Source organism: Gallinula chloropus, assembly GCF_964237585.1.
Source record: "Gallinula chloropus genome assembly, chromosome: 4".
NCBI lineage: Eukaryota > Metazoa > Chordata > Aves > Gruiformes > Rallidae > Gallinula > Gallinula chloropus.
The window spans coordinates 39173499-39190915 of NC_140088.1; the positions used below are offsets into that span (position 1 = coordinate 39173499).

At 51.5% G+C, this 17417-nt stretch overlaps 1 protein-coding gene across 1 annotated transcript; it reads right to left on the bottom strand.

Moving 5' to 3' along the window:
* Nucleotides 1–1922: 1922 nt before the first annotated feature.
* LOC311190928 (SITS-binding protein-like) lies at nt 1923–14343 on the bottom strand (the record flags this gene model as incomplete). Its single annotated transcript, XM_084262999.1, has 10 exons — nt 1923–2151; nt 4964–5143; nt 5708–5829; nt 7300–7436; nt 9032–9300; nt 9762–9959; nt 10217–10367; nt 10488–10695; nt 11525–11696; nt 13885–14343. 10 exons carry the CDS (start codon nt 14341–14343, stop codon nt 1978–1980), a joined length of 2070 nt encoding a protein of 689 aa, XP_084119125.1. The 3' UTR covers nt 1923–1977.
* Between the last annotated feature and the right edge of the window lie 3074 nt (nt 14344–17417).

The following is a 17417-nucleotide window of genomic DNA, read 5'->3' on the forward strand; positions in this document are numbered from 1 at the left end:
AACTTGTGAGGAACTGACTGAAGCCCCCATTCCCCAGTCCCTGACCCTCCCCATTCTGCAATGGGTGGGGGGGGGTAGAAGGGAATGAAATCCTGACTAAAGCGCAGTCTGCTAAGAAGGGAGGAGTGGGGGGAAGGTGCTTTAAGATCTGGCCACACTTCTCATCACCCAAATCTGGTGTCACTGGGGGTGCAGGGCAGTGTCATCAATTAGTTTTCTTTCCTTTATTCTGTGCTGAGTCTGTTCTGCCCATGATGCTGATTGTGGAATGATCTCTCCCTGTCCTTATCTCCACTCCTGAGCCTCACAATATCTATTTTTCTCCCCGTCCAGCTGAAAAGGGGAGGGACAGAGTGGCTTTGGTGAGTGTCTGGCCTCCAGCCGAGGCCAAACCACCACATCAAGTCTACATTAGCAACCACTTCATTAACATTTTCACAACTACAAAGTCTTTAAGCTCCAACTGTGCCCATGCTAGGAAAAACATTACCAGCATGGTTTTAGCTGGCCGTAAGGCAACAGTGCCTGGTGTAAACCTGAAAAAGCTCAATGACACTGACATGAACCCCACTGCAGAAAGAAACTCAAAGCAAGTTTACTGTAAAAATTAGGTGTATCTTATGAACAGGCACAGAAGAAAGTTGGTAGGGGATTTTTACATCCTATCGTTAATTTTTTTTTAAATACACACTATGAATGGACAAAGACTTTTTTTTCCTTTTAAATCTTCAGGCACTCACTAAATCTGTGTTAAAGGTAGTGTCTTTTTCTGGAGGCCAAGTTTAGCAAAACCTGATCCTGGCATCAGTTTGACTTCAGGGAGGATCTGGAGAGAATTGCCAGCACTGTCCGGGATTTGGAGCGATTTCATCTCTTCAGGCAATCACACGATCCATCTCCTCGGCATCCAGCCAAAGATAGCAAGGTTTGAGGGTTTACTCTAAAGCAAGATCCAGCTCATTGGGATCTGTGAGGAGTGAATCAAAGCAGAGCCCTTTGGCTCCCCCAGGAGTGTGATTTATCCACTAAGACAAACCTCAGGTGCTAGCCTCCAGGATCACACCTTAATGCCCCATTAATCCCTAACCTGGGTTATCCAAGTCACTAATATAACCTCCCTAAACACATATTCCTCATGCAGGACACCTGCATTGCCCATGGGTGCAGTTTTGGCTGGATGGGAGAAGAACGGTCACGCTGGAACCCACTTGCACTGCAAGAAATAATTTGGAAGGGATATATCCAAGAAATGGTGAAAAGCCGTGGCTGGGGCACACTGGTGTTTGGGTAAGGGATGCTGGTCAATATTTTTATTCCAAGGTGGGCAATCATCAGGCTCCATTAGAGCTACTCCTTTGCTTGATCATGGTGGTGTTCTACAGAAACACATTTCCAACAGCCCTGGAAGTCACCCAGTTTTCCATTTATCCTCAAAATCAGTCTCTTGCCACCACCGAGTCTCCTGGGGAGCATATACATAGCATCAGATGAAAGAAGCAGGTAGCACTTAGCACACTTAGTGACATTTGTGCACATGAACACAGCTATCATATTTAGGTTTTCCCATACAGATCTTTTTTTCCTTTAAATGCCTAAAATCCCATCTTAGTAGAAACTGATGTTCCTTTATCTCCTAATCTGGAAAAGCTGCTCTCTGAACATGGCCACATCTTTGAGTGGCGTGTCAGGGCCCTGGAGATGCTGGATGTGCCACCTAAACATTTCACCGGGAAGACCCTGGAAAGATGGAGGTTGACATTCTGCAGGGGTGTTTGCTTGTACCAAAGCTGGATTTCCTCTATTTTGGAATGACAGCTAATGATAAAAAGAGTCAGTTTCTGCTGAAATAATAATAAAAAAAAATATTTCTTGGAAAAGTGCAAATAGGCTGAAACCATCTCAAGGAAGAGCGAGCACATTTGGCCAGCGCTGCTCTGAAGGACGCCAACTGTCCAAAAGTCGCAGCAGTCTGTAAATTTAGGAGGTTTTTATAAAAACCGGCACCTCTGCAAGGCTGGCAGAGTAATTCCTGAGGATGGTGCCTCCATCAAAGACGTGGGCAGTGTTGGTGTCCATCCATAGATGACCTTCTCCAGGCAGGAAGATATCTCTCCATGTTTGCCCTTTTTCTGTTATTGGGGCAACCAAGACCTGCAGCAAAAAAAAAAGAAGAGGGAAAAAAGAAAAAAAAAAAAAGAGATTTTGCAGATTGAGGCTTAGCAGTGAGAAAAGATGATTCGTGGATTCATAGGGGTTGGAAGGCACCTCTGGACATCACCTAGATGCAGTGTCCCCTTCTTTTGGCTGGGATCACCCCTGCCTGCAGGAGTCCCTAGAGTCCATCCAGCTCATATTTTGGAAGACCTGAACAAGAGAGAACCATTGGAAATCTGAGTTTCCTGCAAACCAAAGTTTGTGCTTGGAGGCTGAGGGGGACAGAGTAGCAGCATGAGCTGGCCAGTAAATCCCAGGCACAGGAGGGGAGTTCAGGCTCACACAAAACAGCTTCTGAGGGGGTTTTATGGGATTGCAGTGAGAATTAGTGGCACAGAATTAGGGCAAGAGACATTCCTGTGACACATAGGGAAGTTCTGTCAGAGGTGGAATTCCCTTTCCTCCCATAACCACATGCTTGGGAAAATCTTCAGGCAAATTCCTTGATACAACTTAATCAATGATGTCCAACATAGAACAAAACTTACATTTCAATGAGAAATGAACACGTTACAGGGGTAGGAGAAAAGCTTTAGCACCAGGATGCTAAAAAAAGAGGGTTTGAAATTCCCCAGCTGGGGCTGCTCTCCAGGAAACTTAACCCTCCCTTCCCAGCTGTCCTGTCCTGCACCTTGCATTTCAGCCTCAGCCTAATGCAGGTTACGTGAGCTCTAAGACTCACACTCAAAATATGCAACTGTTGTGGGTTTGTGTGGCCGTGTTCTGATGGAGGGGGAACTGCAGGGGAATCTTTCCCTGGAAGCTTCTAGCTGCTTCTTGCAGAAGCCACCCCTGCAGCACATCCTTCTCCACCAGAGGTGGAGCCTCCGTTTTCTCCCCTGTCCAGCTGAAAAGGGGAGGGACAGAGTGGCTTTGGTGGGTGTCTGGCCTTCAGCCAGGGCCAAACCACCACTCCAATACAATATAAATTCCCTCGAGCACCAGCCACATTTGATTTGAGTCCCTTGAGATTCAAGGGATTTTGCTGCCCAATACCCTCTGCCTTTTAAAAAGCATATTAAAAAATGAAAACATTTTAAAATATTTGCTTTTGGGTCACAAAACTGTCCCATTTGGACATGAGGAATAAAGAGCATGCCCTTTTCTCCTTGCTTTATGGGAAAAGCAGTTTCCAACATTTGGAGAATATTAATTCCTGACAAATTATTTCAATTCAGAACCTGAAAGAGGTTTCCAGCACTGTAAATAAGAGTTTTGCAGGAAAAGAAAAGCCTTTTTTTGAGAAGAAAAAGCTTTGGCTTCAATTTACATCAGTTTGAAAACTGATGCTTTGATTTGTGTTTGTGCACAACTGCGTTCACCTGATGATAAAAAAGAGGAGGTGATAGAAGAGAATTAAAAACTCTAGAAAGGCCAGTAAAGGAGGAAAAAAACCCCAAATAAATATGAAATTTATGGATTTGTCCTTAAACCCCATTTTCAGAGATCCCGGTCAACAGCAAAGATCAAGTGCTGGGAATTCATCCTGTACCTCTTGTGATGCCCCTTCGAGCTGCACAGCTGTGGCAGCTCACAAAGACTTCATGGTGGTTGGCACACATGGAGTGACACTTGCAGACCTTCATGGGCTTTATAACTGTATCTGGCAGCAAGACCTGGCTTCCCAGCCTCTTGCAGCAGCCGCTTTTGCTAGGCAGATAGTCCTGACAAGCAGTGATGCTGTGTCACAACTACAAACTAGCACACAACAACATCTTGGGGTTTTTTTGTCAAATCAGTGCAACTTCTCTCTGCTATTATAGGTCAGCATGCTTTGTTGGAAGGGTTCAGTAGCAGTTCCTTTCCTAGTTGCAGAAGTCTGCTCACAAGAAATGCCAGGACATGGCTATGCAATGTTAGATCCAGTTTCAAGACCTCTAATCCAGGATCAAAACCACCCCAAGCACTGCAGTCCCACACCAGCATGTCCCAGAAATGCTTGCACAAGCCCCCGAGCAGTGCTGTCCCCTCTGCTTAAAGCAAGCAGATACTCATTTCCCTTCATAGCCAGCAAAAATCTGACCTAAAACCTGATTATTTGGCACCCTGGATAATTCAGCAGATCGGTCTGGGCTGATTCAGGCCAAACGTGTGCTGCCAAGAGGATGGGATGGGTGAAGTCTGGGACCATGCAGATTTCAAAGCAAGGCTGCCCTCACAGCCCAGCCTCACCCCCCAGAAAATCCAAGGGCACAACTCAGAAGTGGGAGGGCTTCAGCAATAGCACAAAGTCCTCTTCATCAGCACCCCAAGAGCAGCTTCTTGTGCTCAGTGATGAGGATTATCCTAGCACCCAGGGCAGCTCTGTGCTCCCCGCTGTTTCAGGGTTGGATATGATTAGAACCAAAAGACCCCAAAACACGTCTGGAGGAGCCTCCGAAGAGAACCAGGGAGCTGCACACTGTGGTGTTCCTTGCTTATTGCAGGCTGCAGCACCAAGTAATGAGATTCACAGCCTGAAAGGAGGGGGAAAATGAGAAGTGCTGCTCATCAGGAGGGGCTTTCCATCAGAAAGAACTGAAACCCTCCCTGGCCCTGATATTAAAAAACAAAAGAAGAAACAGTCTCCTTGACTCTTCATTTTGAGTAAATTGCAAACCCCCAGGAGCCAATGGGGTCCCATCACTCCTTTGGTTTTGTGCAGACCATGCACAGGTGCTGTATTCGGGTGGGATGTAAAGAGGTGGATGGACAAGCACGGGAGCACCTCACTTGCCCTTTGAGGACGTTCAGCCCCCATGTTTCTTACCTCATCCCCAATGAGGAACTCATCCTCTACAGTAAAAGCGGTTGGGTCTGTGGGACTGAGCCACCACACCGGGCGGAAGATGGGGTACCCCAAACGAAGCCATTCCTCGCTGTATTTTATGATGAGCGGCACAACAAAGTCCCGGTGCCTCTGTATGCATTGCCGGGTGAGATTCAGCACCTTCAGGGTGGAGGAAAGAGAAAGAAACCAATTAATAGCAAAGAAAGCATTAAAACAAGTTTAAGATACTCCCTTGTGAAGAGAAATTGACAAATTGCAGTGGGCTGACAGAGTTACGGCAGCTGACAAGGTGCACACAGGGATGCTACAGAGGATTTATTCCCATTTGGATGGGAAAGCTAAGGCCAAGGGCTGGCAGGTGATATCTGCAGGGTGCTGGCATCTCTGACCAATGCAATGAAGTCTTTTGCTGCTGGCAAAGAGGTTTAATGACATTTCCCCCTGTGCCCCTGATTGTAAGAGTCATGACATCTCTGGGAAAATGCTTCCGACCATTTAAAGATATCTTAAATGTGAACCTGCAGGCTTTGCTTTACAGTAGATATTAACTATTTGATCAAACTGTAATTAAACAACTCCAACAGCAGAAGGGAGGGAGAGAGAGGCACATGACAATTGGTGTTGGTGCTGCTGATACCATCCCCAAGGTTGCACGTAGCTGTGAAATACAGAGCCACAAAACCTCACTTTAATCGTGCTTTAATTGGGCGTGGGGGTACATACCCAGGCGTCACAGCAGAGCCAGGGCGGCACGCTGAACGTCATCGCGGGGAGAAACGTCACAATCTGCAGCCACCGCACGTACAGCTCCGGGTCCCCCGCGGCATCACCCGGCAGGCTCCCTCCTGCCAGGGACAAGGAGCTGAGTGTCAGTGCTCAGGGGCATCGCATCGTGGGACAAGTCCCAAGCGACTGCTCTCCGCGTGGGTGGGACTTGTTAGCCCACTGCAAAAGGGGACAACGTTTCCCCACCCGTGTTTTGCTTCCTACATCACCATCAGTAAATACTAGACATCCATCCCCAGCCGGTTTAGGCCCAGACGTGCTGGGCATGAAGTCTTGGGAGTTTCTACATTTCACCAGAACCCTGTAAAAAGACTTCTCTCCTGCAGAGAAAAGCATTGGGAAGACGCTGGGCTTTCCTGCCAATTTGTGCAAAGATGGGAAAATACTCCTGCTATTTGGATCCCTTCGAATTCATAGTGAAAAGCAGTAGAGCAGCAGAGCATTGTTAACTAATTAATCAGAAACACATAGCAGAAGGGGATCCCAGTTGCCCTCTGAAACACCAGAGAGGGGCTTGGGAAGAACAGGAGGGAATGGGACAGGGAACCAAAGCCCATGGGGCTGGAGCATCCCCTGGAGCCTTTGCTCCAAAAACCTGGCACAGCTTGCCTAGAAACGGCACAAAACACCCCAAAGCCCTGTTTTCCCATCCGGAGTGGATGCCTGCGTGTGGATGTGGTAAAGCAACCCTGGGACCACACACCCCAGCAGCAAACACCACCTGCCCTGACCTCCCCTGTGCAGGGGGGGAATGGGCAGGCTGTAATTACCCAAGATTGTTTTCTAAAGAAAACTGACTAAAAGTAGAGGCCAAATTGACAAATTGCCCAAACCCACCCTTTTTCAGGGCTGTTGGCAGCTCTGTGCTCTGGGTCTGACGCTTCCCGTGCAGCCTCTGCATGTTTGGGGCACATTTCATACACAAATAACCCAGTCACCTCTGAAAAGAGGGGGGAAGAACCCAAGCTGCTTGGCCCCGATTAAAGGATTGGTTTATAACATTTTAATTTAAGGATTTCTCAAGCCATTGTGCTCTGGAGCAGAAACACAAACTTGGAGCGGGGCTGCTGGTGTTTTAGGAACATCTATTTCCCAGCCAGGAGCCTGGGCAGGCAGTTTCCTGGCTGCAGGCTCCCTCCTTGCTTTTGCTGGGTGGGTTTTAGTGCAAGCAAAGCTGCCAGGGGCAGCAGGCAGCTCTGCAGTTGGGAGCTCTGCAAAGGGCACCCCAGGGACCTGGCTGCTTCTGGGGCCACCTATTAAAATTTATGACATTGGGCTTTTTTTGTTTTCAATTCCTCAGTTGATTCCCTAGTAACGTTCAGCCCAGCCAAGTCAACACGGTGGAAAGTTGGGTGCTGGGAACAAAGTGCTTTCATGTAGCACACCCAAGCCAGACAGTACAAACATACCTTCAGTGATCCTCTCACCTGAAGAACTGCTGCAAAAAAACCCCATACCCAATAGCTGCAGAAAAGGCAGAAATGGGGGGTGGGTGGGGGGTGGGGGTAAAGCAGAAAAGAAATCATTACCGACTGCGTCGGGGATGAAGAAGTTGTAGCCCAAGAGGCTGTAGTGCAGCACGGAGGGAATGACCCCCTTTAGACCAGCGTGGCTCCAGTCCGAGCACAGTGGGCTCATCTGGACGAAGAGTGGCAGATGGCTGGACCTGGGGAGACAAGTGCAAACCCAACAGTTTTGGATGGACGGCTTGCATGACCAAAAACTCTCTAATGCTTGGCTGATACAGGTTTCTCCAACTTGGCAACCCCAATGCTCCTCCTTCTCCCCACATCCCCTAGTCACAGCTTTCCTTCTCTGGGTTCAGGATCCCGAGGACCACACTTTGGTGGCCCATCTTGACAGCAGCACAGCTCCAAGTTGTGGCCATCACCTTCCTACTTCTCATGTGGCAGCATTGAGCCTGGTGGGAAGATGCCCAGAAAAAAACATTCCCATGACACTGGCTGGGACACCCCAACAGCACCTGCAGCCCCGGGGCCTGTGCAGTTCCCCAAAGCCCCAACCCTCTTGCAATGCAGATGCCCTGGGGTGGCACATACTGCAGGGACAATTTCTCCTGCTGCCTTTCATTTGTGCTCATCTGTTTCACATCGGGTGGCTGTCATTCCTGCCAGCAGTTTTGTCTTGTCTGCTGAAGGAAAACATCATTCCCCACTTCATCACCCCCGCCCCCCAGTAGCATTCCTATGCCTGGGGCTCTACTTGGCAAGGTGGAGAGTCACATCATCAAGCAGCCCATTGCAGGAGACAGCATTTCTGATGGCCAAAAAGGGTCAGGTCTAAACATTCGTGATGAACTTCGGCTTGAAAAATGGTCTGGAACTCGTCTAACCAAGCGGTGTTTTGGCCAGAGTCTGCCTGATCCTAATGTTTGGTTTCCTCCTTGACCTTGCACCCACTTGCTGACTCCCCAGAAGTCTCCCAGGGACACTTGTTTCATCTTAGGAGGTGGTAAGGCTGATGTGAAGGTTTCTGAAACCTTTTTGGTACAGGAACTGCCCACCAAGAAAGGTACAGTCCTTACCAGGCTGAAAAATGGTTAGAAAAGGGGCTGTTCCCAACACTCAGGTTTTGCAGACGAGTAAGAGCTATCCATATCAGTTGCTAGATCCTCACCACCTCAGCATAGGAAACTTGGCTTTTTCTTTGAAAACAAACTATTTTGAAGCTGCCTTCTCAGGCGATTTACCATCAATGCCTCCTCCCAAACATGAAATCAGTAATTCTGCAAGCACCCTGCGTGCCTCGTCCCATTTGCCAAACATAAAAACAGGGAAAGAGAAAATAACAGTTTCTAGAGCTTTAACTAAAGGGTCTATGAGGCACATTACAACTGCTAATTAATAAATTAACCCTGCTGAGGACTTGGCAGGAATGAAAGGTTGACAAACTGCAATAGTTTGACAACACAAGTGTCACCACTGGCAGAGGGATGTGGCCAAGAAGCCAGGGTTCAGCCTCCCCCTCCTGCTGGAGACCAAAAGCTTGAATGGCCATAAATGACAAGATGCATTTTCATTGCATCTGGCACTAATGCTTCTAAGCACTTTTATGGTCAGAGATGTTAAAAAGAGTTATTAACGCACTCCAAAAAGAGTGGAGGAGGATAGACAAGACTCAAGCCTCCATACATGTTGCCCTGGGTGCTGAGCGCTGCCTCGGACATTGCAAGGGCATGTTTCAGGTGTCACCTCGATCACCTCCCAAGCAGCTCCAGCAAAGCATTTCTTTGGTACCCACCTGGCACCAGCACTGATGACGGTGCCATTTCCCAGTGTCGCCAACGCTGCTGCCAGCACCCCAATGTATTGGTCACCCACTAGCTCGGCAGGAGGTGGGACAGCTTGTTCCAGGAAGACATTGCCCTCAGCACCCTCAAAGACCACGTATGCAGCCCCCAGTGCCTGGCGCAGACCTCGGACACGTGCCAGGTACCAGGTCAGCGCTGCCTCACTGGTGATGTTCAGGCGGGCACAAAGCTGCCCCCTCCACGTGGTCAGCAGTGGGACCTGCAGCAGAAGGAAAAAATAGCCATCGAACCCTGAGAACACCCTGCAGACCTGGGGTGCCAAGCTAGAGGATGCCTGCTCCATCCTCATCCTGCCCTTCCACAACTTGCACCACCGCAGTGCCATGCAGAAGGGTGTGAAACCCCTCTTACACACACAACCCCCTAAAAATGTCCCAGAGTTGATGGCAAATTGGCATATCACTAAAATGACTGCAAAAAGGGAACGGGGGGTAGGGATAAGCTGAATACTGGAAGCTTTTAAAAATATCTTTTGGAAGTGGAAATTTTGCTTCCTCTGGCATTGGGAGAACAGTTGCTCCCCTCAGCACTGCTTCGCACCCACAGGGGTTGTCCCCAACCTGGGAGGATCAGGTTGTTCCCCTCTGCGGCTGCTTATTCAGCTTTAATTTTCATTTTTGGTGGAGCAGCGGGTCCAGGGATTGAAGGAAGGTCTCATACCGGGCAGCCCCCAAATCGGGGCTGCAGGCTCAGCCAGTAGCTTGCCGCTTCACCATCCTGCAGCGAGCGCAGGAAGAGCGGGGAGGCGATGCTGGCGTATGGGGACAGTGTGATGGAGAGCCGCAGTGGTGAAATCAGGGAAGGGTCCCAGGCACGGGCTGAGTCGTGCCTCTTCCTCCGCTCCGTGGGCACGTGGTCCTGCGGGGAGGAAAGGCAGAAAAAGGTGCTTTGCAGGAGCAGCGAAGCCATCAAACACCGGCTGTGCGATGCCACCGCCTGCATGGGGTGACACTGCAAAGCAAGCATCCCTTCTGAGAGAGGGGAGGCTGGCAGCCCCCACCCCAGGGAAGGCTGTATTTGGTTCTACATGTAGGGATTTAAGAGTGCTGAGTGCGGGGCTGATGGCAGCTTTCTGCTTCCCTTCCAAGCCCAAAGGTTGACAGGGTGGGACGTACCGCAGCAGCAAGGGTTGTGGTGCAGTGTTCCCCCAGGGCCAGGATCCCTTCCTGAAGACGATGCCGCTTCAATCTCCTGGCCAGCGCCCTTAAACCTCGCTTTATTTTGGCAGCTGAACCCGCGGGACCGTAGTACCGCCAGATGGGAGACCTGAGAGAAGCAGAGAGCCAGGGAGTGGCACTTTGTGCTGGCACAAGATCCTTGGGGCAGTGACCAGCACAAGGGCTGGGACAGCGGCCCCAGCACCGGGAGGAGGGAAGGAGGGCTTACCCCAGGAGGGCCATATCTGGCAGTGCCCGTGCTGGCCCCGCAAGCTGGCTGCCCACGTGCCGGTGGGCAGCCGCAACATCCGGACTGACGCAGAGGAGGTAGCGCAGGGATGTCACCGCTCTCCCCGCCGGCGTTCCCAGGCAGAAATGCCTGTCACTCTCCAGTGAGACAAAGAGGGGCACATCGGGTGCCACTGTCACCGTCACTCCTTTAGGGAGGAGAAGAGGAAGATGGTGCCTTGGCAGGCGCCTGGCCCTTCTCGGTCCTCGCACCAGTGTTCGCAGGGACAGGGATGCACAGGGATGCATAGGGCAGAGACTAACTGGTACCCGGACCTCCTGGACCAATCCCAGCCACAGATCCAGCCACGCAAACAAATCCTGACCCTCTGCTTCTTCTGTTCCCTTTGCACCTCCAAAACACCTTTCAAGGGCTGGGTATATTCCATTTCTTGTCTTTTTGCTCTGCATTCAGCAGCTTCATCAATGCAGGGCAGTTTCAAATCAATTGATTTATCTGGGGGAATATCTGAAGTTTGGTGTTCTGAAGAGTAATCCAAATATCCACCCAAAAATGACAACAACAGCTGAACTCATGTCTACATCCTACAGCAGTGTCAGGGACCCAGGACCAGGCAAAGCCACTCTAGCAGAGACATAGGATGTGGCAATGAACACAGATCTCAAAAACCCCAAAACAGCCCAAAACCAACCAATTCCCCCCCCCCCCAAAAAAAAATGCCATGTACCAAGAGCATGGGACTTCATTGGAGTGACTCAGGCCACCCCATCCTCTCAGGCACTGATGTGTGAAGGCAGTTTATCACTAAGGCTTAATCGCGGCCTTTTCTGGGGGAGGAGGCAGCACAGGATGAGTCCCCTGTGTCCCTTATGTCCTGCTGCCAGGCACCACTACGTTTGCAGAGTGCTTTAACCTCTGGGACACCTGCCCTGCTCATATGAGTTGCTTTAGAGATGAGGGGAGGGATGGAGCAACACGGTGATTAAAGCGGGAGGACGCTGGAGGACACGCTTTACCTGTCGAGGCCAAGAAGTATCTCTCCACCACAGGCCCGTAGCCGGCAGGGTTTTTGCTGAAGTCGCCGCTGACGAAGGGCTGCGCGTGGCTCTCGGCGCTGTTGAGCGGCCAGCGCTGGCTGCGGACACTCGCCCCTCCGTACCAGGAGATGTTGGCCATGGAGAAACAGTCCTGTAGCCAAGAGAGCATCACCAGCTGGTAAGAAACACCTCGGGTGAGGATGGACACGCGAATGGTCATGTTCGGAGAGGCAGAAGCCCTGTGCATTATTCCAGTGCTGTTGGAGCACTCACAGGACAGGGCTTTCCCCTACCCCATGAGATTTGGAGGTTGAGGCAAAAATCAGGGGGTGGGTACATGTTGCGCTCCGTATCTGAGTCAGGAGGAGATGCTCGCGTTCCAGATTCCCCTGCAGAAGCACAAGAGCTGGGTGCCAGGTACAAAAACCAATGCTGAAATTCAGGCAGAACACTGGACTTCTCAGCCTGTGGTTAACTGAAGTTACCACAGGATGTAAGAGCAGGAAAAGAAAATAGTCAGGAGCATCCACTGTGCAGGTTACACGCTTCTTTTGTTTATCTTCAGGAACAGAAAAAGGCTTAATTTGCTAATTAACACCAAAGAAAACTATTTTTCTTCCTTTGCCCCTTACCCAGCTGCCCTCCACATGCAGTCTGGTGGGGCAGCGTGAAAATCCCCCTGTGGGAATAAACACTCCATACCTTAAAAGTTATGCTTTGCTTTAAAATAATTCTTCCAAACTAGGTCTCTGAAAACAGCAGTGGGTTTTTGGTTTGGTTTTGTTAAGCAATAAACCTTTCCTAGCTGCTGGCATGTTTCCAGGGTGAATTTACAAGGTGGATGTCAGGTCTCAGTGCATGCAGGGAGATGTTTAATCCTGCCCGAGGGCTCATCTCATTGGCACCACAGTGTCCCCACAATAACTCATGGGTTTTTTTTGCTCTCTCTCAAGGCAAAGCCCCCTCCATGCTCTGAGGGTGGATAAGAAGTACTTCCCTCGGTGGGACTGGACCCCTTTGACAGGGCAGCGGGTCAATGACCCAGCTCCAAAGCTGCAGGTCCTGAGGGCCACCCCCTTCCCTATCCCACCTCCTTTCAGAAACCATCAAGGTTTTTTTTTCTCCAAAGTCTCTAAAACTTCATGCCAAAGCTGGGGATCAGCAGGACTTATCCTCCCGCGTGACTTCCCATGTGGGGACAGGCTTCCCTGAAAACCCGGGGATTTGGGGTTGCGGAGGGAGACTGGGATGGGCAGAGAGGGACCCAAGGACCTCCCCCCCCAACTCAACCCAACACCCTTTGATTCACCTGATGCGGTGCCAAGGCTGCAGCAGTGCTCCCAGAGCCCTGTGCTTGCTTCTGCCACAGGAGCAGGGAGAGGTTAAGTCTCTCTAAGGGTGGGGAGCAGGGATGTGAATTATTAAAGTGGAAAGCCTGGAGGCTCAGAATAGCTTTAGCGGTGTCAGCTGAACTAGTTACACCCTGGGGGAGGGGGCAAAAAAACACTGTTCATAACTCAAATTGCACTGAAGCATGTTTTCCAATAATGGGGGTGGAGGGGTGTGAATTGGGGGGGTGTGGTGGTTTTCCAAAGCTGGGCAGGGGGTGGGGAGGGAGGGAATCCACTCTGCCTTGCTCATCCTCCCAGGCACCCCAAACTGACCCCACAAGCTGCAGATGTGTGTCCAGGGAACACCTTCACTGGCGCGAAAGTATGTCAGCAGGTGATTTACAGCCAAAGGAAGAAGATGCCCATCCCTGCCTGATTCCATCCCACTGCCTCACCTGTCCCATGGGCTTCCCCCCAACAGGGCACTGCTCTGACAGGGTTTTCCCTTCCCCTCCCCGAGGCTCATTTTCAGAGCCTGTTTTTATTGAACTGACGGAGAAAACCAGGAAGGACACTACACAAAAAAACAACCCCCCACAAGTTCCTGCAGCAGCCGCCAGGGATGAATGCATCCCAAGGGATCTGCCACATTGTGTCTGCAGCTGGAAAAGCCCTTTCCAAGCTCCTCCCCAACATCATCTTCAGCGCTTATTTATTCAGTCTCCATATAAACACTATTCGCCCACCCTGGGGTTACCAACATGACACTGGGTGGAGGCAGCCACAGTCCCTTGGTGTTTGGGGCGGGGGGGCGTCAGCATCAGGGCATAAGGCTTTCAAAGGGGCTTTTCCCATGTGGGACCCTCCAGCTATTGAGGTGCTGGAAGAGGGGGTGCCCCCAACCATAGTGCGACCCCATAACCATGCTGGGAAACCATGTGTTTGGGCCAGATCCTCCCTTCCTTGGCTTGCATTACCCCAGACACAAGGGCACAGGGTCCCTGTTACCTTCAGCATCACGTCGGGGCGCAGCGGGGTCCAGTGGACGCTGAAGCACTCGGTGCCAGGGGCTGGTGAGGGCTCAAGGGAGAGCCGGAGCTCGGCATCCTCCTCCCACGCGTAGCAGAACTGCCCGCCGTCGTGCCAGCAGCTGTCCCGTGGCGGAGGTGGCTCGGCAGCCGGCACGCCGCCCACCGTGATCACCACCACCTTCCGCCCCGTCGGCAGCGCCCGCAGGAGCAGGGCCCCCCGGCGGCGCTCCCACAGCATCCCGCTGCTGCGGCCCCGCAGCACCCACTCCTCTGGCGACTGCTCCAGCGCCTGCCAGGAGATGATGCCTATGGTCATGGCGAAGAAGACGGCCACGCCAAGGCAGCCAACAGCACCTTTCAAGGGCTCCGTCATCTCCCTGAAGCCCAAGGTCCAAGCGGCCTCAGAGATTTGGCCGGTGGGGCGGGAGAGCGGCATGGTGAGATCTCAGGAGGATGCTCCGGCTCCTCTTTCTCTCCCCTCCTGCAGCAGCACAAGAAATAAAACCCTTTTCTTGTATTGCTCCAAAAGAACATTTAAAAAAAAAAAAAAAGTTTTAAAGAGATTAAGCTGCAACTCTCCTCCCAGCTGTGATCCAAAGGTGAGAAATCTCCTCTGCTGCCTCCTTCGCTCACCACTGCACAGCAAATCCCACTGCCAGGCTCGGGGGCTGGCTGTGACAGCAGCTCAGCCACAAAACCCCATCCCGGTTGTCAGCTCAACCCCTTGGCACAGCCGCTGGCGCCGTCTGGGGACGCAGGGAAGTACACGCGTGGCCCAACGCCACGGGAGGGGAGAGAGGAGCAGCCGCCGGCGGGGAACGGGGCAGCGCTCGAGCCTCTGCAGGGTTTGCTTCGGGAAGCTGAGCAGCTTTGCTGCTTGGTTTGCAAAGTGGCAGTAAGTAGCTGGGGGCAGGGGTAGGGGGGGAAGAGGAAAAGATATTGCAGCAGTGGATGGAGAAAGAGAGGGGAGCACAACACCAGTTTTCCACCACCCCCCTCCCCTATGAGGCTGTTGGGAGGATGCATGGGGAGAAGAGGTACCCATGGCATAGTCCGGCAGCACCATCTGTGCCCGTGCTTGGAGGATAGGCACCAGGAGCTCCAACCAGGCACAGGCCACTGCAGCACCGAGTTCTCCTCACAATCTGGCCCAGCTGCCTTTTGGGGAGACAGCACTACTGGGATGGGTGCCGCCTCTACCCCGCTCAGCACACCCACCCATCCCACCACCACCCCCCCCTTTTACCTAAAGACAGGATGCTTCAGCAGTCCCCAAAAGCAGCCATCGGTGTCAGCACGCAAGCCCCAAGTGTTTTCCTGCTGCTGGGATGGGCAGCAGGTTTTTCTCCTCTTTCCCCAGGGTAGTTTTTCCTCCCGGCCGTGTCAGAGACCTTTATAGCCGAGGCAACTTGATCCAAGCAAACCCAAGAGCGTTACCTAAGATGAGACACCATGCTCCCTCCCACCCTGCTCCCTGGCAGGCTGCAGATATCCTCAGGTAGCTGCATTTGAAAAGAAAATTAAACAAAAATCATTTATTTATACAGGGATAATTTTAAAGGGGCTTTTTGCAAAGCTGTCGATGTGGCTCAGGTTGAGCCCATGAGTCCACACACGGGGAAAGTTGTGACACTGCAGAGCCTCCCCATTCATTCCACTGATTTTTTGTTTTGTTTTATTCCTGTTATTACATTTTGGAGGATTCTCTCCCTGTTTCTCTCTTGCACAGCTCAGTCTGTCAGGGCTCCCTGCAGGTCAGCCCCAGGGCTGCTGGGAGGGGCACTGCCTGGACCCAAAAGCAGAGCACCCTCACAGAGGGTCCCTCACAGTCCCCACCAGTGCAGAAAACTGGGAATCTGGGATTTCCCATGCATGCCATGCACTCATCCCACCATCATCATCCTCCCCGGGGAGGGGGCAAAATGGGTTGGTCATGCCAGGAGAAGCATCTCCTGCCACTGGCAATGCTTGAGCAGGAAGAAGAGGTCAGACCCAGGCTAAAGGGAAAGGATGGAGCTGGCTGAAAGCTTGAAGGTAAGATGGGGGACAACAATGGCCCCCTGAAAGGGGCTGGAGGGAGTGAAGTGCTGAAGGAAGAAGTCACAACTCTCACAGGACACCCCCCAAAAAGGGTTATGGACCAAAAGCTACTGGCACGGGGAGAGTAACACAGCAGGGACACAGGTTAAAGGCTCTTTAAGAGAGAAGCTCAAATCTCTTCCTCACACCCCCAGGAAAAATCCTGGGAGAGGGTTCACCAACTCAGTATTTTGTCAAATTAGGGTCATCCACCACCACCCCCCCCAGCTCTGCAGTGGGCGGCTGCGCAGACTTCAGACTGAGCTCCCTCCCCACCCTCTCATCAACTCTTGCTTTTATTGGGTGGAGGAAGAGTTTTACCAATTCTCCTGCCCATCACAAATCACACAACCCAGCCCCCACAAACAGCTTGAAGCCTCACTTCACCCTGCTGAGTCCTCCTCAAGCTGCCAAGGAAAACCACTTCTGCACCAGTCGCGGGGGGGGGGGGGGAAACCCCACCACCCCAAAACCACCACCCCACCCCCCAGAAAAAACAAACCCACCAAAACCATTTTGGGGCAGCTTGCCTTGTCTCCAGCAAGCCAGCTTGTCCCTCCTCTTGCAGAGGTTTTTTAGAGGTTTGTTTTTTGTTTTGGTTTGGGTTTTTTGGGGGTTGGGGGGTGTTGTTTGGGGTTTTTTTTTTTAATGTTTTAAGTCTTCTCGGCACAAAAGGACATCTCTTCCCTTTTCTCCATCTTGCAGGTCTGAAGAGACCTCAAGTTTCCTGTTTTATACCCACGGGGGCTCTCCAGGCCCCAGGATGTTGAGGAGCATCTGCCAAAGGGGCTCTGATTCACAACACACCACCACCATCCCCACCATGAGGGCAGGTGGGATACAGCTGGTATCCGGGGAAGGGATGTGGTTGGGTGGCTGGGAATACATTTAAGCCACCAGCATCAGTAAGCAGAGCTTGGGAGTCACAGCTTAGTGTTAGACCCCTCCAAAACCAGGGACAAGGCTTTCCCCCCTGCCCCATCAGCACATGGGGTCGGCAGCCCTACAAGCAGCCCTGTACATCACACATGGTATCCTTTAAAAAAAAAAACCAACCCAAAACCAAGCCACCAAACTGCCCTGTTGTATTTCAGACCAGCTTGAGCAACAGCCCAAACATCCCTGTGACTTCCCATCCACGAGCAGAGCTGAGCACACAGGGATGCACTCGAGAGGACCAGCCCTTCCCACCAATATTTTCCTATGGCCTCAAAGCACTGGTGTCTATTGCTGCAGCTCCCCACCAGCACACCCAAGCCACACTGGGGAATTTCTTAACTTTATTATTATTATTTTTTTTTTTAAAAGAGAAGAGAGAGTTGTGTGGGTTGGCCTAGAACAAAAGAAAACTGGTGGGCGCAGCCAAGTGCATCCAGGACTTGGCATCTTTCCTCAATTCTTCCCACTGGGGAGCAGCCTCACCCCCAGGCT